This window comes from Xyrauchen texanus, chromosome 31, assembly GCF_025860055.1.
Source record: "Xyrauchen texanus isolate HMW12.3.18 chromosome 31, RBS_HiC_50CHRs, whole genome shotgun sequence".
Lineage (NCBI taxonomy): Eukaryota > Metazoa > Chordata > Actinopteri > Cypriniformes > Catostomidae > Xyrauchen > Xyrauchen texanus.
In genome coordinates this window covers 7,197,466-7,220,217 of record NC_068306.1, presented here as the reverse complement: position 1 = coordinate 7,220,217, position 22,752 = coordinate 7,197,466, and the positions used below count along the sequence as shown (strand labels likewise).

At 40.4% G+C, this 22,752-nt stretch overlaps 1 protein-coding gene across 2 annotated transcripts in view; it reads right to left on the bottom strand.

Moving 5' to 3' along the window:
- Nucleotides 1-22,752, bottom strand: part of LOC127625339 (signal peptide, CUB and EGF-like domain-containing protein 3) — a 116,602-nt gene that overhangs the window by 71,561 nt on the left and 22,289 nt on the right. The window contains exon 2 of one of the 2 annotated variants that reach the window (XM_052100580.1): nucleotides 2,713-2,838. In XM_052100580.1, coding sequence (XP_051956540.1) covers nucleotides 2,713-2,838 — 126 coding nt within the window. The remainder of the gene's footprint in view (nucleotides 1-2,712; nucleotides 2,839-22,752) is intronic. The other variant, XM_052100581.1, reaches the window with a different exon arrangement.

The window sequence follows — 22,752 nt, the reverse complement described above, 5'->3', positions numbered from 1 at the left end:
CCACATCATATCAAAGGCTCTCTGCACTGATCCTAGCTCAGTCAGGAGTGCCGTTTCTCAAAGCACAAACATTCCTGAACTCATTCACTCTCTAGTATTTTGCCTGGGCTTACAGTGTTTGTATCTAGAGCAGATCACATCGGCTAAGTCTGTCCAACGGAAACGTACACCTCTCCAAACGCAACTAATCTTTAAAAACTTCCCTCAAGGCGAATGGCCACAAGAAAACAAAGTCAAGTGAATGAAACAACAACAACTTACATTTATATAGCGCTTTTCTCAAACTCAAAGCATTTTACATAGTATAGGGGGACTCTCCTCAACCACCACCAGTGTGCAGCATCCACCTGGATGATGCGACGGCAGCCATAGTGCACCAGAACACCCACCACACACCACACACCAGCTATTGGTGGAGAGGAGATGGTAGAGTGATGTAGCCAATTCAGGGATGGAGATTATTAGGAGGCCATGATAGATAGGGGCCAGTGGGGGAATTTAGTTAGGACACCGGGGTTAAACCCCTACTCTTTACGAGAAAGTGCCCTAGGGATTTTTAATGACCACAGAGAGTCAAGACCTCAGTTTAACGTCCCATTGCTGCTATTTTACAGCATAGTGTCCCCGTCACTATACTGGTGCATTAGGACCCACACAGACCATAGGGTGAGCACCCCCTGCTGGCCTCCCTAATATCGCTTCCAGCAGCAACCTTGGTTTTCCCCAGGAGGTCTCCCATCCAGGTACTGGCCAGGCTCAACCCTGCTTAGCTTTAGTGGGCAACCAGGCAATAGCCACAGGGTGATATGGCAGCCAAAGATATAGTGACATCGTCGTGATATATTGCTTGGTATTAACGGTGTTGGGGAAGCTACTATGAATACACATTGAAGCCACTGACAAACTACAAGCTACTCATAATTTAAAGTAGTTCAAGTACAGTTAAGATACCCTTTTGAAAGGGCAGCTAGCTGTAGTATGAGTTAATTAAGTAGCATAGGTTACACTATTCCATAAGCACGGTACAAATGCTGGTTTAAACGCATCTGGGGACTAGAAACAGGTTTTACCGTTGATCGTAGTGCAGGAAATCTTGCTGTCTGATGGCAAAAATTATACATTAAGTTGTTATCATTTCATTCTGTGACATGTGTAATACATTTTGTGCTCTATTTAACATCCAAAAGAGAAAGAATTGAGTGTGACATCTTTTTAATCTCATATTTGAACCTCTATTTCCCTTCCCTCAGGTAAGTCTGAAATTGAAGCCAAATAACTGCAGAAATGAGACATGCTGCTCAGGCGTGCATGAGAATTAGTCATTAAAGTGACACACACATGCGCACACACATAGCTATCAACCAGAATTATCTATAGTAAGACTACACTGCAAACGTGTTTTTATTAGTCAGTATTTTGCTTTGTTTTCCAGGAAAAATATCTACATTTAGGAAGAGAATAAGATGAAAAAAACTGTTTAAACCAGCCTAAGCTGTTTTGTTGGTTTTAGCTGGTCTCTCCTTAGGTCAAGCAGGTCTGATTTGCTGGTTTTAGAGGGGTTTGGGGTACATGACTGCTAATCAGGATGGAAGCCCAACTAGCCAATCAGCTAAACCAGCTAAACACCAGTTTGGCCAGGGTGAGCGACCATTTAGAGCAGGTTTAAGGGATAGTTCAACCAAAAATGAAAATTCCCTCATCATTTACTCATCCACATGCCATCCCAGATGTGTATGACTTTCTTTCTTTAGCAGAACACAAATGACAATGCAAATGAATAGTGATTAGCTCCAAAAAAATCACATAAAGGAAACATAAAATAATCATTGAGACTCCAGTGGGTAAATCCAAATCTTCAGAAGCAATATGGTAAATGGTCTGCACTTATATAGCGCCTTTTTAACATTAGTGGTATTCAAAGTGCTTTACACTGTGTCCCATTCACCCATTCACACACCAATGACTGCAGAGCTGCCGTGCAAGGAGCTAGTCCGCCATTGGGAGCAACATGGGGTTCAGTGTCTTCCCAAGGACACTTCGGCATGTGGAGTCATGTGGGCCGGGAATCTGAACCACCAACCCTGCGATTAGTGGAAAACCCGCTCCACCATTTCACTTCTGAAGAAATGGATTTAACCACTGGATTATTTTTTTATTTGCTCTATGTGATTTTTGGAGCTACAAATGTCTGGCCACCATTCACATGCATTGAATGGACCTACAGAGCTGAGATATTCTTCTAATAATCTTCATTTGAAGAAAGAAAGTCATACACAACTGGGATGGCATGAGGTCGAGTAAATTATGATATAATTTTCATTTTTGGGTGAACGATCCCTTTAAATCAGCTAAGACCAGCAAACAAGCTTAAACTAGTTTATGCTGTTGTTGCTGGTTTTATTGTTCATCTAGGAAGATTTGTTTTGTACCCCATTGTCAATTTTGTTAGATTTATGCTAAAACCAAGAAAATATTATTTGCCATTGGTGTTAGAAAATAAACTTCATTAAACAAATATTCTCGGATCTTATGATCTTATGCAGTTTTGCTTCTAAAGAACATTCATCACGTTTTAAGCAAGTTAACCTATTTTTACTGGAAAACGAGACAAAACAGTATAAAAATGTTGAAAAATCTGGAATCAAGCCTTCATTCTGACCTCATTTCTCCTGCGAGTCTTTGAATCTTTATCTGTTTTTAAGGTCTTCTTACCTTCGCAATGTTTCCCATCGCCTTTGTATCCTGATTTGCAGATGCATTTGTATGACTTAAGGGTGTTCTGGCAGATAGCATCGATACTGCAGCTGTCCAAGGCTTCGGCACACTCGTCCACATCTGCTGAGAGAACGGGAAATCAAGAGGCTTAGACGAGACTGGGCACACACTTTTTCGAGTATACCAACACTGTGGAACACAGCAAAGTACACATTTTAAAGACGGTTCATAGTGACCACATCTGACAAGATCAAAACCGATAAAGAAACCCCTAAAAGTACCATTAAAGTACCCTAAAAGTACTCCATGATGACTCGAGCACTATATTTCAAGTCTTCAGAAGTTATATGATAACTTTGTCTAAGAAACTGACCAAAACTCATCTTTTTCTTTTACTTGCAAAAGCTATTACTTTAACTTGTCAACCTTAGGTGGTGGAGAGAGGCTCAGCAAATGAGCTACAATAACCAACCAACCAAATGTTAATGTTAAAATTACAAAATTAAGATGTAATTCTGAGGCCTTCAAAATCTCATTCCAGTGACCCTTAAAGCTGCGTTCACGCTGCTAGCGCCACGCAGCAACAAAACAACCTCATCTCATTCATTTTCAATGAGAGCTGGCAACTTCGGGCAACACGAGTGATGGCGACCGGATGTAGGCGTGTCCAGCGACGCGACAAACTTGAGAAATGTTAAAATTTATGCAAATGACGAGCGAGTTTCGGGAGCGACAGCCAATACGAGAGAAGATGGTGGAGCTCACATGATCCTATTATTTGAATAATTATATCAATTGTAAGGAAACAGTGCTGTTTAGACTCTCCATACACACCACTAGCGACCTAACCACCAGCAACTGGCGACAAAGAAGCTGGCAGTGTGAACGCAACTTAAGACTGAAGCCAAACTCAACATTTCAACAGCAACAGGATAACAGACCAAATCTTTGGCATTACCTGCAGTTGAATTGGTGTACCACAAATGCTGTCGATTGAGCTTAACTTGTATTAAACCCAATTCCTTTAAACCACATCTTAAAATTTTCTGAATGGCTGTCAATGGGGAAAGATGCCTTTTGCCTGTATAATAGTGGGATGGCTGTGGCTCAGGTGGTAGAGCGGGTAGGCCACTAATCACAGGGTGTGTGGTTCAATTCCACATGCCGAAGTGTCCTTGGGCAAGACACTGAACCCCAAGTTGCTCCCAATGGCAGGCTAGCACCTTACATACCAGCTCTGCCATCATTGGTGTGTGAATGGGTGAATGAGTCACAGTTTAAAGTGCTTTGAATACCGATAAGGTTAAAAAGGCGCTATATAAATGCAAACCATTTACCATTTAATGTTTCTGAAATCTAGCAGCAACTAGATGTATAACCAGCCAAACCATGACTATTTGGTTTCAACAGTCAAACCTGTTAGTAACATAGACTGTAAAAAAAGATGGACGACGCCCCTTCACTCTTTTTGTTGTGATTTCGGGACCAGACACCGGGGGGCGATCGAGACGTTTTGGCTTCACTTTTGAGGGCTTGTGCGGCACACTTGGTTAGTAACGGTACAGGGCTCTCTCATTGTGTCTGTCTTCTGTGGACGTTCTGTCAAGTCACAGCAGATTGGATGACACGGCAATTGGTATGTCTGCTGTTAAAAAACAGGTGCTCATCAAACCAGAGGACTGTTTATTACAGGTTTAGAGGTCCAATGATCTTGAGCCAGTTTCCACAAAGTCTCCTGTCGAAATTGGTGCTATGAAAAAGAAAAGATAACCATTTAATTTCGACACTTGTCGGCCAACACTAATACGGCCATTTCATTAAGCTGAAACCTCAATATACCACAGACCTCTTGTCACTTACAAAAAACATCTGCAAAATTTCGTTAGATGTGAAATCTCTTTTTTGAAACCAATACTGCATTAAAGTAGTGGATGTCAAGTTCTTTATGGCGGCATTAGTCATTACACTACTCACTTTTAATGCCACGCTCTTTAAAAACTGTTTACAGTACGGTACTTTTAGCCAGAGTGCTTGTTCATTACCGAAGTGTCTCAGCGCTTTGGAGAAAGAAGATGGATTGATGCTTTTTCTTAAAGAGCTAATATTAAACCTACCATTCATCAGATCCCATGCCGAGGCCTGTGAAACCAGGGAAAATTATGTATGCACAACATTTAAACTAAGAGTGCCTTTTGTCCATAAGCCAAGTCCTTAAAGAGCAACATGCAGGTTGAGTTTATAACTGAATTAATACTTTATATTGTCTGAAGAGGTCTTTTAAAAACACATATGTAGAAATTACTAATGAAATCTCATTTGATGTAGAGATTTTGATGAAAATGTGCTAGGCTCTGGAATACGCCTTTCCCGCTATCAACGCGTCATATGACGTAGGGCGAGGCAAACAAAAGAGCTCGCGGTCAGCTCTCATTGTGGGTGTTGATGTAGTTAGAGCAGTACAGAAAGTTTTAGAGAAGCCATAATGGTAAATTATTGTGTTTGTGCTGGTTGCACGAATTCCAGCCTGTCAGGACATCGTGTCCATCATTTTCCTTCTAGAAAAAACAAGGCTTTTCGGTCTTGAGTGCGTTTTGTGCAGGTGAAGAGAGCAGACTTCACTGCCGCGTCTGTTACCACACACTCGGTCGATGTGGCACACATTTCACTCCGGAGAATTATCGACCTGGAGATTTGTTGGAGTCTCGGATGGGATTTCGGAGTAAGGACCACGTGAGGCTGATTACTGATGCTGTTCCCTTGGTGCACTCGATGGAATCAAGTCCACCGTCAAAGTGTACACCAGATTTTGGCGCGGGCTGGACTGGAGGACAAAGTGCTAACGTTAGCAGACATTCTGTGCAACGAAAACGAGGACTTAGCAGAGTAAGTCTTACTTTTAATTATTTTAACTCTTAATTTGCTCATAATTATAGGCCTGTGGGCCATCATAGGCATGTTCGGTCCACACCGGAGAACTCGGTTTCTTCATTCAGCATCCATTGTAACCTGAGCTTGAACTTGACCAGACTCCTCAGCCCATCGTCACTTCCGGTTAGTGCTTTATAGACGCGGAAGTTATTTTATCACAATTTATCTCAAAATATCGTTAATGGCTAAATATATATTACTCCAGTTCAGAAAATCTAGTTGTTTTATCATCAACATACACTATGCTATATAGGGGTGTCCAACCTGCATGTTGCTCTTTAAAGGGATAACTCAACCAAACATTCAGATTCATGGGATTTTTTGCAAACCTACTTGTACATCACTTTCTTTCTTCCAGAGAACACAAAAGGAGATGTTAGACACAACATGCCTCATTCGGTAATAATTGCACAGGAAACGTTTTCAGGAAAAATGTCTGTACTCACATTAAAGGGATAGTTCATCCAACTTCATTTACACACCCCCATGCCATCCCAGATATTTATGACTTTCTTTTTTCAGCAGAACACAAATTATGGTTTTTAGAAGAATATTTCAGCTCTGTAGGCCCATACAATGCAAGTGAATGGGTGCCAAAATATTGACACTCTAAAAGCACATAAAGGCATCATGTTTTAAGCCATGTTTTCAAAAGTGATAAGATAGGTGTGTCAATTTTTAATCCCTTTTTTGCTGGAAATTCTTCTACCTGCCGTCTAGAAGAGGCACAAGTTGAAGAATGTGAAAGTTAAAGTGGAGATTGACTGTGCAGGGAGGAGAATTTATAGCAAAAAAGGACTTAAATATTGATCTGTTTCTCACCCACACCTATCATCTCACTTTTGAAGTCATTGATTTAACCACTGGAGTCGTGTGGATTACTTTTACGTGCATTTTGAAGATTAACATTTTTGGCACCCATTCACTTGCATTGTATGGACCAAAAGAGCAGAGAAATAATTCAATAATTCATTTGTGTTCTGCTGAAGAACATCTGGGAAGGCATGAGGGTGAGTAAATGATGAGATAATTTTCATTTTTGCGTTAAGTATTTCTTTAATTTGTTCTAACCCTCTGTCTAAGGTTAATGAATTCGGGTTAATCAAAATAAGGGCTTTCAGCACCAATACACCAGATTTTATAATATGTAACACATACTGTAGATGATGTTTGAACTGAAGGTATGCTTGTAGTGCTGCTTGTGCGGGAGCATTTATCTGTGCCTCGACATTCCTTCAGGCTGTGCGTGTCATCCCTAAAGGCGAGGTCACACGAGGTCATACAGTCACATCAGTGGGAATCAACGTGATCGTGAATTTCATGCAATGGACTTCCAGTGGCGAAGAATTTCCTCACCCTGATTTAGCCTTGAGTTCAAGTTCGGTGAACTTTGACAGACGAAATCACCGTGTTGACCAGTAGGAAGTTGCTTGGTTTGGTCGTGACCTCTGTGTGGGTGGTGCTTCGTAAACAGCTATACTGAATATTCACAATGGACAAGTATATACTGTAATTTTAGCGGTCAGTTTCTTTATAACTTTTTAAGTCTCACCGAGTATAACTTGAAGCATTAAAAAAGGCTGCTTGACACTTTGACGCTGGTTTCACACGTGCTCAACATCCACCGACGCCATCTTTGCCCAAACAATTTCGCTGTGAGAAGGTATGTGTGACCGCGCCTTAAGGCAGTGCTCAACGTGGGAAGAAATCAGTGGCAGTTCTGCCTTTTCGCCTGATAGTTTGGCAAACAGGAAAACGTATCGGACAGGGTCGTAACCACAATATGTACTGAGGGGGACAAGTCTCCTCCAAAAATCAGATATGGCCAATTGCTCTTCCCTGTTGCTCTTCTGCTGCAGTCCATTATGTACCGCTGTCTAATTGTTATTAAGTTGTTGCAGGAATGACATAATGGTTTAAAAAGTGTCATTTTTTAGTATGCTCTGTAGTCTAGCAAAGCTTGTCAATGTCATTTGAAATAGTCAATCAAATCGATGATGGCAGGACTCAAGTAAGAAGCTAAGCGGGAACCTCATGGATTATTTATATACTAGCGCCACGCATCAGCAAGCAGTTAAAGCAGTTAAGAGTGAATGTGTCATGTAGGGTGTAAGTAACTAAACATGTAATGTTTGGCCACTGTTTTATGATTGAAATGTTGTACCAACCGACAGTAATTTCCAAGGGTGCAAACTATATTCACCATTTGGCAAAATGTGCCATTTGAATTGAAAATGTCATTACTGTACGAGATTTCAATGTCATTCATAATTGTGATTGTGAAAATCGGGCTATAGCACACATATGCACATAGTTGTTACTTTAAAATAAGACTATATAATAAGACTATATTATAAAAGTGTGTGTGCATACAGTATATAATATAGCGTTTATAATTTCAATAATTTTGTGTTTATATAAATGTTTTAAAAGAGACCTGGGAGAATGTGTTATTTGCTTACCTGTGGTTTCAGATGTTCCTAGATTTTTTTGTAAACTTGGAATAAATGTTAGTGCAAACTTATTGATGAATCCGACTTCTTTGTGAAAACATTCGTATGCTGATTTCATGCACAAATAAGTGCATATGCACAGATAATGAATAAAGCCAAATGTTTCGGTCACCATTCACTTTCATTGCACCTTTTTCTATACAATAAAAGTGAATGGTGACTGAGTCAGATGTTCTGCCTAGCATCTACTTTTCTTTTGTATTTTGTGTTGTAGTGATTAAGGTATGACATACTGTAGAATGGAGGAGGGCGTGGCCGGGCTGGAACAACGCACGCCCGGCCCCCAATCAGCCTGATGGGGGTGCGCGAGGGATAAAGGCGCCCGGTGACAATGGTTCGAGAGAGAGAGAGAATTACAGGCAGCTGCTCTGTGTTTATGTTTGTGTGTTTGTTCGTTTATTTCTTCATTAAACTATTATTTATATTGTCAAGCCGGTTCTCGCCTCCTCCTTGCCCATTAACCGCTTTACATTGGTGCCGAAACCAGGGAAAGAGGAGGGATGTCTGTTGCGGAGTCCTCCACACAGCATCCACCTAGGGGAGCGCCGCTGCCATCCGCTGGGGGACGGAGTAGCCATCCTCAAGGCGAGTGGGGACTGGACTCCCCGACCGCCTTGAGTGATGGAGCCGCTGTCATGGGCGGAGGAGTGTCCTGCTGTCCCCCTGAAATGTGGAGGGTTCGAAAGGAGACCACCGTCCGTGAGGGGAGGAGAGAAGTGACTCCCCGACCGCCTGGAGCGGTAGGACAGCTGCCAGGGGCGGAAAAGTGTCCCCATGAGTCGCCGGGAATGTGGAGGGGCTTTCTGTCCACCGGGGGTCATAGGTTTGACTCCGGTTCGCCCTGGGAGGAGCGGCTGCCGTCCGCCTGAGAGGGTGGAGGAGTGATCGAGGACCATGCGCCAGTGCATCAGAGAACCGGTGAGTGAGGTTTTTTTTCGTCCTCTCTCTCTCTGTCGCTCCATGTTGAACTTGGTTCCTCGCCTATTTTGTTTGTTGTTGTTTTTAACCTCCTGCCTCCTCCCAGGTCAAGCAAGGCGGGGATTACCCGCCGGCAGACGGGGCGCAAAGCACTGAGGCAACGCCGGAAGGAGTGTAGAGTGGAGGAGGGTGGGGCCATGCTGGAACAATGCACGCCTGGTCCCCAATCAGCCTGAAGGGGGGCGCGTGGGGGATAAAGGTAGCCGGTAACGACGGTTCGATAGAGAAAGAGCAGGTGTTTATGCTTGTGTGTTTTTCATTATTTCTTCATTAAACTATTATTTATAATGTCAAGCCGGTTCTCGCCTCCTCCTTGCCCATTAACCGCTTAACACACACCGATTCACATACAAATCAATTATCCAAACTCCCACTCTCACAACAGGGACAATTACATTCATGACTACACAACAGAACCAATGAGATATAATAGCCACAATTAATTTACAGAACTGATTAATTCAGCACAATCACGCTTAAGGCTAATTTATACTGCCTTGTTCTGCTAAGGTTTTAGTTTTGGTGATATTTCTTCTGTTCATGCACATTGCTGAGCCTAGGATAACTCGGCTATTCGAAGAGCAACGATGACAGGTTAAAACGAATCATGTGTGTGGTTTGGATGTGACACTCTTTATTCATTTTCCTCAACAAACTAATTTTAAGATGCGTAGAATAAACACAGGCTTGGAGAAGAAAAAAGTTTGGCTTCTTTTATTGTATAAATTAGGCTTTACACAACATAACCAATCAGATTCATTTACCACAATAACTTACCCAACAGAACCAATCAGATTCATTAGCAACATTCAAGCATACACAACAGAACCAATCAGATTCATTAGCAACAATCAGACATACACAACAGAACCAATCAGATCAATTAGCCTCATTCAAGCATACACAAGATAACCAATCAGATTCATTCACCACAAGCTGGTCTTCATAAACAGAATCGGATGTCGGATTTATTAGCCACAATCACACGTGTACACCACAACCAAGAGATTTTTCGCTATGATCACACCTACACAACATTTACATTTAATCATTTAGCAGAAGCATCTCCAACTAATGACTTAGCAGTGATGACAAATGACCAATTTCTCATACAGGAGCCAACGATTTTAGTAGTGCCACAATACAGAATTTGAAAATGATTTAAGAATGATTGGCTGATGGCACCACAAAAAACACAAAGACACACAGTCCCAAGCTCTTCACGATTGACAGTCCTGAGCTGTGATGTTAAATGCACATGGAAAAATAATAGGTTAATTTCATGCCCTTAAAAGGGTAGTTTACCCAAAAATTAAAACTTCATCAACTATCATCACTGTCCTATCCCTATAAGAGACCTCCAAAAATTGGACACTGGTTAAACATCTACTGTAATAGAATGAAATATAAGCTATTTGTGTGTTGCTTGCGAAACCATCAGATGCAAAATTAGAATCAATGGGCACAATAACGCTTATACAACAGAGCCAAACAGACCTGTTACCCACAATCACAGTCACAAAGCAGAACCAACGAGAGCAATTAGATGCAATCAAGCTCACATGGCAAAATCAATCAGCTTCTGCCTCCGTTCTAATATATATATATATATATATATATATATATAGTGGTTGACCGATATATCTCAGAGGCTGATAAATCGGCCGATATTCCGACTTTTAATGATCACATCGGCTGATACATTTTCCCGTTTGGACGATTTTGTTATTTTTTCTGTTTGCATGTGAAGCGACTGAGACATGTAAATGAACAGTCACGGTTCTTTTTGTTGTTACAAGCCATCATGTTACTACAATAATAAACCAGTGTGCAACACAGTGTCATTTAAACGCTCCATACATCAGAGCCGCGGCAGATGCGTTTGAGCTCATAATGTTAAAGTGCTCGCCTGTTTTATTCTCCCTCTCTCCTCAACAGTTCCCTGTAAGATTTAACTGTCTTGTCTAATGGGAAAAAGGCAAATATCAATAAAACTAATATCATATACCATCTGCAAATATGCGCCTATCTCGTTTAAACAGATGTAATAAACAAACCTCACAAAACTTCAGCAGATCCAGCATCCGGTGGAGCACTCATAAATCTTCCTCTGAAGCACGTATTCTAACAGTCGATCCTCAACAGTTCACTGTAACTTTTCTAATGATAAAAGGGAAATATCAATAAAACAATATATATACAGTTTGCAAATATGTAGATACCTTGTTTAAACAGATGTCATTCACGAACCTCCCATCGAGCGTTCATCTAATATCTTCCTCTGAAGCACGTATTCTATCAGCAATAATAAAAAAACTTCAGGATCAGGATCAAAAGTTCCTCTGATTCACAAATCATGATGACAATCCAAGCAGGCATTTCCAAGCTGTTTAAACTGTCAATAGATCGGTGGATCCACACGAGTGCATGAGTGCAACTTCAAGGATGCATGCGAAACCAGAAAAACGCTGCCTCCGGAGGCTGTATAAGGAGGTACGATGAAAATAAGGTGCTTTTTAAACTGTTCAGAGACACGTGAAATTTCCTTAAGAGATCTGTTCATTCAAAACAGATGGCAGCAAGGTAGTAAGTCAGCTGCCAACCTTTCAGATGCAGCCCAAGGTAAAAGCTCTTCACATGTACTATAAGTAAATGTCTTATTCACTATGCACTGTATGTACAATTGGTTTCATTCTGTATTTTTTTAGTAAATGCGATTGGCCATGTGGACATGCCATCCATGGTTGCTGGACTACTGTGTGTACTGTTATTTCCTTCTTTCTAATATATTAACAATTTCTTTATCTGCAATGTAAGCGCAGCGTAGTTCTAGCGGGAAGATAGCAGCTGTACATCATCGCACCATTAGCTGGGTAATTCACAGCCAATCACATGTAAGCCATTGCTTTATAAGTCTGCTCACAATCAATTACATTGCTGTTTCATTGTGCTAACACGGCAACCTCCACCACACCACCACCACCAGTCGAGTCCCGTCCAGCATGGGAGTAGGCTCCTCGCCCCTGCCTCCTATCTCCGGCAGGATATGACGGTTCCGAGTACTACAACTTCGGACCGTCAGACGGGGCTTACGCCAAAGAGAGACATTACATTTCTGTTTTACATTCATCAAATACATGTCATCTTAAATTTCAACCTCAAGTCTGCGAGTCTTCCTGATAGAAAATAAATGACTAAAATTTGATGACTAAACAGAACTCTGAAGAAACTGCTTTCTACGATTTAAAATACAATATAATGTTTTTAAAGTAAATATAGTGCTAAATAAGAGTTTATTATTTATTTTAGCAATTTTATGTTTGTTATTTACTATATTAAATTGTGTGATATATCAGCATTGTATTGGCCCCATTTCGGTCAACCACTAATATATATATATTTCTTGTGTATGAAAATAGATGAAACAGACCCCTTCTTACTGCTACATCCACCACAAAGAGCCAAGAAAATTCTCGGGTGGTTGTTACACAAATGCTGTTTTACAGAAAAAATAAACATGTCACTATTAATCCGTCTATGTGGAGAACTTAGAGAGAACTTTCCACAGCGCTCTCTTGAAGAGTAGAGAGGCCTATTTTAAAAGATACATGGTGCCAAACTATTTTTCTGCGTGCTTTGTTAGCTTCGAATTTGAACTAAAAAAGAGAGATGCATATTACAAGATTAAAGATGGCTATACAAATCATATGTATTGAGAAGACTTCTCTTGTGAAGTGAGATCTCTTTAAATTCTCAATTGTTTCTCCTCATCAGCAATGAGATTAAACTGAGAGCAAATTGAGATTTTTGCACATGTGTCTCCTCTAGAATTAGAAGAGATCTCAACAATGTCTTAAACTGTGCTCAGATTTGCCAAGATACCACTGAAAGTAGTCAGCGATCAAAAGTCAGAGATCTCAATGTTAACTCAAATACTTATCATCAAATTCTTACAAGATTACATTTCCTGAGGTATACAATCCACATTAGTTTTCTCTATTCTCTTACTGTATTAACAATTGGTTTCTCATAAAGCATTGAAGGAGAAACATCTGAGACAGTGTTCATAATTTGATGAAATCAAAGTCTTTATAGCAAGTTAGTACACTGTCGGCCATCACTGGAATGCTATCGGGAGGCTATTTCCAGTCATGCCAATGCAGTTCCTTTGAATGGGGAACGACTGAAATCTCAAAAACGATTGGTCAAGATTACGATCAAAGAACAATTAGCAATAATACGATTCAAATCAGCAATAAAATGTGATAAAATCGGATTGATAAAATGTGCTTCTTTACCTAATATTACGCTAAAACATGCAATTTTCCTGGCTTGTATAGCTAATGCACATCACTGATATTCTGTATATATAGAACTGGATCGCTGACAAAATGTTAAACTGCCTGCAGGAGGTGAAGCCACTGGAAGTGTTTGAGCGGCCATCTTGGTATGCCCAAACTGCCATAGAGCATCAATGACTGACAGGCGAAAACACCTCTGTTTCACCGTCTCAGACCTGCGGATACAACAGTCGCATTTCACCCTCTAGTGATCATGTTTAATGTTTAATTAGCTTGTTATGGATAATATTCGTTACGAGGGAGAAGATATACGCTGATCGCGATGTCAGAGCATCCACCTGCCGCCGTGTTCAGTCTATCAGTGCAGCACGACGATCACCAAAGGAAGTGGCAAAACAAGGATTTCTAAATCGCCTTAAATGCCCAGGATTTGCTTGTTTTCCTATAGACATGCTCTCTGTAGTTATACATGGATGCAAGTCATAAATACGTGTTCATTTGCCATCAAAACCTAGCGTATCCATTTTAGTTGAACCACCTTTGCTTTGCGTGTCTCCCTCAATCTCAGCGCCTCTAGTGACCTCGAGAACTTGGCACTTTTTGATAAAAACATAAAACAAGTAGCTCTGAACAAACACTTTGATGATTTCCTATTAAGTCAATAGGGATATTGGAATGTTTGGGCATAGCAAAATGGCGGTGCATTGGCTTCCATAATATGACGTCATGAGTAGTCCAGTGCTATATCAGTGATGCGCATGCACGTTAGCTTGTTGTTTGAAAGGCGATGTCTGTGTCTAAAAGGTGACTGGCTCTTTTAACTGTAAAGAGGGACTTCCTTTCTACATCCGAAGACCGTCGGGTGCTAGAGCTTCTTGGTTGGGCGTTCCAATTTCTCCCATTCATTTAAATAGAAGTGGACCGTCTCTTCTAAATAGTCTCTGATGAAACATAACTAAATACTCCAGTAAGTCTCCTGAGATAATAAAGAGAATCCTCTAAGCACTAAATTTCCCCTCGGAGTGACAGTTTAAATATTTAATTTTATTTTACAAATTTAGCTTCTCCATCAGATGCAAACAAAGTCAAAGCTTTATCCAAATGTGCGAAATGTTGTGAATCGCCACATTATATCTGTATGCTTCAGAGAGATATTTTCACTCCACTAGAACATAAAATGCCTTTATTACTCTGGCTAGCACTTAAGTTACTTCATGAATACTTGTCTCACTGCTGACCTAGAAACATTAACCTGTAAGAATTCTCAATAAAGTATTTACGGTCCCTGAAAACTTTCTATGTAACTGAATTCCCTGTTTATGAAGTTCTGTCTCCTCTAGCAGCACATCAGAAGATTCGGTTCAGGAGGTCGTGTATTTCTTTCCTTTCAGACGGCGGAACGTTCTATTTATGGAATCAAAGTGTTCCATTCTCACCTAGCAACAGAGCACAACAGTCGTTATCCAAAAGTTTAAAATCCCATTCATTTTCTGCATACAAATCGGTTTTAAACGATAATGTGTAGACTGTTCAAGACAGACCTACCCTGAGCTCTGAAGCTGTTAAGAAATATTAAAGGTATTTAAATTTGGAGTGGTGGTGGCGTAGTGGCTAAAGCACAGGGCTGTTAATCAGAAGGTCGCTGGTTCGAACCCCACAGCCACCATCATTGTGTCCTTGAGCAAGGCACTTAACTCCAGGTTGTTCCGGGGGGATTGTCCCTGTAATAAGTGCACTGTAAGTCGCTTTGGATAAAAGCGTCTGCCAAATGTGTAAATACAAATAAAATACAAATCTTCATGATAATTATCTTGGTGATTTCAGTTTTGAAGCATTTCAGCCATATTGAATATGGAGTAAGTGTAAAATATGTTGAAGATTCCATCACTGATTAATGATCGGGTCAAAAACTGGTCGATATATTCAGTCAAGGGGAACGGACAGTCGGTCAGACCGAGAGGACTGCACTAAAGGTGTGTGGTTCAAACACGGGGTGATGTTTACGAGACCCTCACTGTTTGCCCAGGCCCCCCTTGACAAACTTCTTAAAAAAAAACTCTACCTAACCCCAACAGAAATAGATCCTAAGAAGTGATACTACAGCATACTGAATCCTACACAGGATGACAACCGCTTGACTGTCTAGCTCTCTGTGACAGGATGGGGGGCGGGGCTGGGTCGTGATTATACACACCCGGTCCCTTATCAGGATAATTAAGCCTCCGAGAGGGATAAAGGCTGACTGTGGATGGTGGTGCGAGAGAGAGATCGTTTAAAGATTTTTTTCAGCACAGAAGTGGATTCAATTTGAGCGGTGCTTGTCCGTGTGAACCTCAATGGCACGATGCTGGCCTAGGGTGGTGTGGGCAGTTGCTAGTTTCATTAATAATTAATGGTCTCCGAAGAGTCCACATTTCAAATAGTGTTCGAAAAACACAGCTGTCGAGTTATCCGGGCCAAAGAGGAAAAGGACCATCCAAACTGTTTTGGCCAGGGGTGCGTTAGTGCCCATGGCATGGGTAACTCGCACATCTGTGAGAACACCATGAATTCAGACATGTACACTGCCATCCAGCACTGTCTTTTCCAGGGACGTCCCTGCATTTTCCAGCAGGACAACTTCAAATCACATACTTTACGAGTATTAAAAGCAGAGCGTGTGGGTCCTAGATTGGCCGGCCCACAGTCCTGACCTGTCTCCAACACCTTACGGCAACAAAGACCCTGTGCAATTGTGCTGCTAAAGACCTGTATAAAGGATGATTGAGGGAAAATTCCACTTTCTAAACTTAACAGACTAGTGTCTACAGTGCCCAAATGCTTAATAAGTGTTATTAGAATAAATGGTGATGTTTCACAGTGGTAAATACTCGACTGTCCCAACTTTTATGGAGCGTGTTGCAACCATCTGATTTGAAATGACTGTACTTTTCAAGAAAACTATGAAATTTACAAGGTAAAACATCATATAATGTGTAGTTTTAGAGCTTTCGATGTAGCAAAGGGTGATTCTAATTTACAAATCAATAATAGTTTTAATTTTTCATACTGTCCCAACTTTTTCGGAATTGGGGTTTTAAGGTTTTGTTGCTGAAACACTGGGTAAAAATGTAAATGTTTGATTTGTTTTTCCACAGAAGCTGAAATGGCTCAGAGATGAGCAGTAAAACAATGGACCTGATGAAGCATCGGTCATACTGTACTAATGTATACACAGCAAAATGGTTTGAAGAGATACAAATCCAAAATCCAAATGTAGCCTACTTTGCACTCACTTTTAGGAAGTGCCACCAATGACATAATTATTATGCAAGTGGATCTAACTTTGCCATAGCAAGTTTGGAAGCCAATCAGATGAGCTGGTGGAATGCCAGATACAGTAGCGCTGACACTGTGGGACCAAAAACCTCTTATTTTTGGCCAAACATCCGTTAACATGTGACAGGGTGATGTTTAATGTGTGTGTGTGTGTGTGTGTGTGTGTGTGTGAGAGAGAGAGAGAGAGAGAGAGAGAGAGGTGTTGGTTTGTGCGAGCTGGCAGGTCGTCACAGGAAAAGCCAGCACAAACTCTTCATCTCATGGGTTATTAGGCGACACAGAGACGGGGCGAAAGAAAAAGGGTGTTGAAGAAATGCAGACGTCAACGCGAGAGGAGAATTTAGCATCCTCCCCCTGCCATCTCTTCCCATCTAATGAAGGAACCCACTGTTTGTCGACCGAACAGCTCATAAAAGAAATTTCGCCTACTTCTATTTGTGGCATGTCCAGGTGTCTTTAACATGCTGCAAAAGCCGTGCTACACTACAAAAAAAATCATTTTCATGCAGACTATTTTTATCTTGTTTTCTTTTTAAAAAGTATTTACTTGAGGCACAAAATGAAGTAAGATATGTATCTTGTTTTCAGAGAAATCGAACAATATTTAGTCATATTGACGCCAAGAAATACATGCATCTGAATACATATACACTTTCCTATTATGTAGAATGGCACATACAGCATGCCAATGAAGTATAATGTCTGAATCCTCAGTATTAATAAAAGTTTAGGCGAGAAATACCCAGATGACCTGCTACATTCTGAGATTCTGAAGTGCTCATTATCTGGACACTTTACTATCCCATTATGCAACAGGAGTTGAGAAAATGTCAAGTTCAATATTTTAAACAAAAGTTGTTTCATGTGGTTAAATTGTGCTTGTTTAAAGGGACAGTTCACCCAAAAATTAAAATGATCTCATCATTTACTCACCGTCATGCCATCCCAGATGTGTATGACTTTCTTCCTTCTGCAGAACACAAACAATGATTTTAGAAGAATATTTCAGCTCTGTAGGTCTTTACAATGTAAGTGAATGGGAGCCAAAATGTTAATGCTCCACAAAGCTCATAAAAGTATCATAAAAGTAATCCATATGACTCCAGTGTTTTATTCCATATTTTTAGAAGTGATATGATAAGTATGGGTAAGAAACAAATCCTTTTTTGCTAGAAATTCTTCTCCCTGCCCAGTAGGGGGCGATATGCATGAAGAATGTGAAAGTGATCTGTTTCTCACCCACAACTATCAAATCACTTCTGAAGATATATATTTCACCACTGGAGTCGTATGGATTACTTTTATGCTGACTTATGTGATTTTTGGAGCTGCCAAGTTTTGGCACCCATTCATTTGCATTGTATGGACCAAAAGAGCTGAAAGATTCTTCTAAAAATCGTTGTTGGTGTTCAGCATATGAAAGAAAGTCATTAACATCTGGGATGGCATGAGGGTGAGTAAATGATGAGTAACTATTCATTTAACAAAACCAGAGAAGATTATTTCACAATGGTTGTTACTATGTCATATATTTGAGTCACAGAACAATGCCCACGTTCCCTGATGAAGTATGTCCGAGGACGTAATCATACTACACACATGAATAACTAAAGAACGTGCAGTACCTTTTAACCAGCCAAAAAGTGTTCTTTTATCAAATGCAGTGCATGGTATACTCTGTCAGTATAAAAGCAAATAATGTGTTGCTGCTATAAACTGTTTATAACCTTTAATGACAAAGAGGGAAAGCCTCAGTTAATCTGAATATCTGTTGTGCTAAAGGTTTTCTCACTATCAGAATGAAAGCAGTCTGCTAACAGATGAATTGCCAGACCAATCAGTGGGGGTGGAGGACCGGGGTTTTCAGCGAACCTGCTAAAGGTTGTCTTCTTTTCACCACCTCGTAAAATTGCACACAGTGCCATTGGCAACATGGAATTTCTCTGCCTCTGAGAATTCAGAGCTGCAGACTGTTCTAAACTTAGCTCGACTCATAAGTGATGTCCACTCTACATTTCTGCATTTGGCAGAAATGCCAAAATAACTTACAGTGCATTCAAGCTATACAGTTTAATAGTGTGTGTGTTCCCTGGGAATCAACCCCTTTAGGTTTGCTAGTATTACTCTATATAGCAACAGGAGCACTACAATGAAACACGTAAAATTATTACGTGGGCGGCTGTGGCTCAGGTGGTAGAGCGGGTTGTCCACTAATCACAGGGTTGGTTGTTAAACTCCCGGCACACACAATTCCACATGCCGAAGTGTCCTTGGGAAGACACTGGACCCCAAGTTGCTCCCAATGGCAGGCTAGCGCCTTGCATGGTGGATATGCAGTCATAGGTGGGTGAATGAGATGCAGTGTAATGCACTTTGAATACTGCTAATGTTAAAAAGGTGCTATATAAGATATAAGCAGACCATGTATTGAAACTATTTCCTATTGAAACAGGAAGTTGGGGAATATCAAAGAGCATATACTTGCTTTAATAGCCAATAGCCTTCAGTTTAGGTCACATCTCTGCAAAAGCATGATTTGCTACTTGCTATTGCTAGTCAGAGGCAGGTGGTTTGAGGGGGAGGGACACTCTATTTAATCAGGCAAAAATGGTGCAAACAAGATGAGTCATCAATATTTTTGGTCCGTTTTCCTGGAGGATAGTATACTTGTCTACTGCAGTACAATATATTGTATATACAGTACTGTATGCTCCTTACAATGAAACAGATTGCATTGTGCAATTATAAGTGATTCAAACAGACGAATGCTACATTGTTGTCATATAACCTCATCATGTTGTATGTTTAATTCAGAAAGCGCTGTTACTTCTGCAATAAAGCGCAATAGTGCCCGCCCACTTTTCAACCATCTTGGTTCTGGAAGTATTTTTCCCATTCATTTCTTCCATAGACATTTAATAAATCCTTCATACAAGAGTTCTAAGCCATGAACCAAACCAACCAGCTCCGAGGTGAATCACAACATTACAAGATTAGATTTGAAGCGGAAAAGTGTTTGAATATCGGACAAAAAGGCTCAATCTTTAATTAGGGAATGAACTACAATCCCATGAAACATTGCAAATGAAATAATTTAATTAAAAACTACAGGAAAATATAAAACTATTGATTTTAAGTTGTCGGACTTGATTGCGTCATTCACAGTGCATCATGGGAGTGGGCAGTCGCTGCAGAGCTCTTTTGGTGCACTTTGTTGGCTGTGATTCTCTGATTGGTGGAACGTTCTCTTTAGGATCATGGGTAGTGTAGTTCTTTAAAATTAGCAGACTGATGGCTTCAGCAGAGGAATATACCATCGATTAACAACCATCAGAGCTTACCTGTGATATTCTCAGTTGACTTTAGTTTGTGTACTTTTATTTTGAAATTTCCTGTTAAGTTCCTATTTCCTAGTCTTTTCATATCCTGTTTTCCCTTCTTGTTCATGAGTCTGGTTTTCATTGGTTCATTGTTTTATTACTTTGATTCAGTTCTAGTTTGTCATTGGTCTTAGTTAATTGTCTTGTTATCTTGATTTAGAGTTCTGTTTGTTCATTGGCCTTTGTTATCCATGTCTTGTGTATTTAAACCCTCATGTTTGCCTTTGTCAGGTGTCAGGTATTGTACGTGTAACCTTATTGTTCAGCCATAGTTTAGTCTAACCTGTGTTTGTGTAACCTGTTGTTCTGCCTAAGTTTAGTCTAGCCCGTGTTCATGTAACCTTGTTGGTTTTGCCAAAGTTCGGTCTAGCCAGCGTGCTTGTAACCTTGTTGTTTTTTTTTTGTTCCAGTCCAGTCTAGCCTTAGCCTTAGTCATAGTTATTTCATGTCGTGTCAAGTCTAGTTTTGTCATTATTAGTTAGGTCCTTGGTTTCTTGTTTCATTCACTTTTATAGTTAGGGATACTGGTTTCACGTTTTAAGAATAAACTGCACTTGGGTTCATCTTAACTTTATCATCATCGTCTCTGCCTGTTTTGTCAACAACGTTATATTACCGTAGGTCTGTCTTTGATGGGGTTTTTAATTTTAGAACCCAACAGTTGCGCACTATAATCTTGGAAATATGGTTGTTTAGCATTTTTATTCAAACTTGTGTAAAAACATACTTCTGGTAGTCCAATCAAACAAGGAGTCAAGAAAAAGATTTTGAAAATAATTGTTGATTATTACTTCAGATTCATTCACACTGGAAATGGAAGGTCAGGTCATGCACATTATATTGTTGAATGCAATACATACTACAGACTGCAGAAATAGTAAGGGTAGTATGCTACCTAAACATACTAAAAGTACATTTGCTTTATTTTGTCAACTTTTTTATCCAAAGCGACTTACAGAGCACTTATTACAGGTACAATCCCCCCGGAACAACCTGGAGTTAAGTGCCTTGCTCAAGGACACAATGGTGGTGGCTGTGGGGATCGAACCAGCAACCTTCTGATTACCAGTTATGTGCTTTAGTCCACTACGCCACCACCACTCCACAAGCCGATAAATGGCCTCAAAGCTAACAGACATGAACTAAAAGCCTCAAAACTCCAATTTTAAGTTGATGATATCTTAAATACTCAGGGATTAATTTTGACCAAAACTTTCATTCTAAATAGACTGTCAGTTCTGATCTCAAAATGAAATGATAGCTCATTCCAAAGTCCCCATCTTCTTTAGGTGGCCACCATCGAAACGCTTCATTGGATCCTAACCGCTCAAGAATAGCTGCTGACATCCCTGCAGCAAAGACCAGTTTAGACTAGTATGAATTTCCAGGTAAGTGCTGGTTTGGTGCAGGTGTCCAGCATCCAGAACACAACTAATGCTGGTCTTTCCATCCGGGATTCAAGCTCTTGCTGATATCTGGAGCTAATTGAGGAGACTAGAACAAATACACCCTTCCCGTAATCTCTTCGTTTGATTCTTAAGCCATGGCTTCATGCTACTATGATTAAATGGCAGCCTTTATCGCTTCATCATACCTTTGATGTTCAATGCATGCTCAGGCAACAAAATGAGCCTTATAAAGAGTCAGATTTTCTTTTGACAACCTTCTAGTGTATGAAGAGTGATATCTCTGACACAATCACTCATCAATATCTCATTCACCTCGAGGCACATCCGACAGACAGCAATGAGTGATGGCAAAATCCAGACATGAAAAGACAGAAAGAGCCAGAGGATGTTTCTGTCAAATATAGACCAAAAATAAAGTGACATCTTAAGTACTGCATCCAGGCAAACGGGTCTGATCCCAGGGCAGCTTGTGTGTTATGGGGGGGGGCACAGTTCCCCTGTACATTTGCCTCAAAAATGGTCAAGGGGCACTCAACCACATACTGATGCCCCAGTGAAGATCGCATCCTTGTACCGGCCCTGATTTTCAGATAATTTGGGTAATTTGGGTATGTAATTTTTCCAAGGATACTTTTAACTCTATTGGTGAGTTTCCCGGGGACACCTCCTATGGAGTCGATAACATTGTGCCATCTTGGTGCAAGCTGGCAAACGGCAGCTTTATGGCACTAAACGCAACCTTTAATTTTAACCGCAGCTAAACCCATGGAGTGTTTTTCCATTACGGAGCAGAATAAAGCATTTCCTTTCATTCATTTACTGCAGACTCTGACGCTTGGACCGACTCCCCGGAATGTAAACACAAGCAGTCTGTAAACAGACTCGCACAAACACACACACATCCATCCATCTTACTGTCCTATAACAACATTGTCATGGACAGATCAGTATTTTGCTGCTTTGTGTTCTCTGGTCTGTATTACTTGAACGAGCAAAGAACCTTGAGACAGAGTTAATTGTACCAAACGATGAATTAATAAGACTCCAGCAAGTCTTCAATCAAGACAGTTTATGAATTTGGTTGATAAATGGTCAGTTGGGTCATTCCTGATATGCACTAACTTACATTAAAAAAATGAATATGCATGTTGTAATTTAATGAAGTATTAAAGGGTGTACCAGTTTATATATTGCATACTATGTATTTATG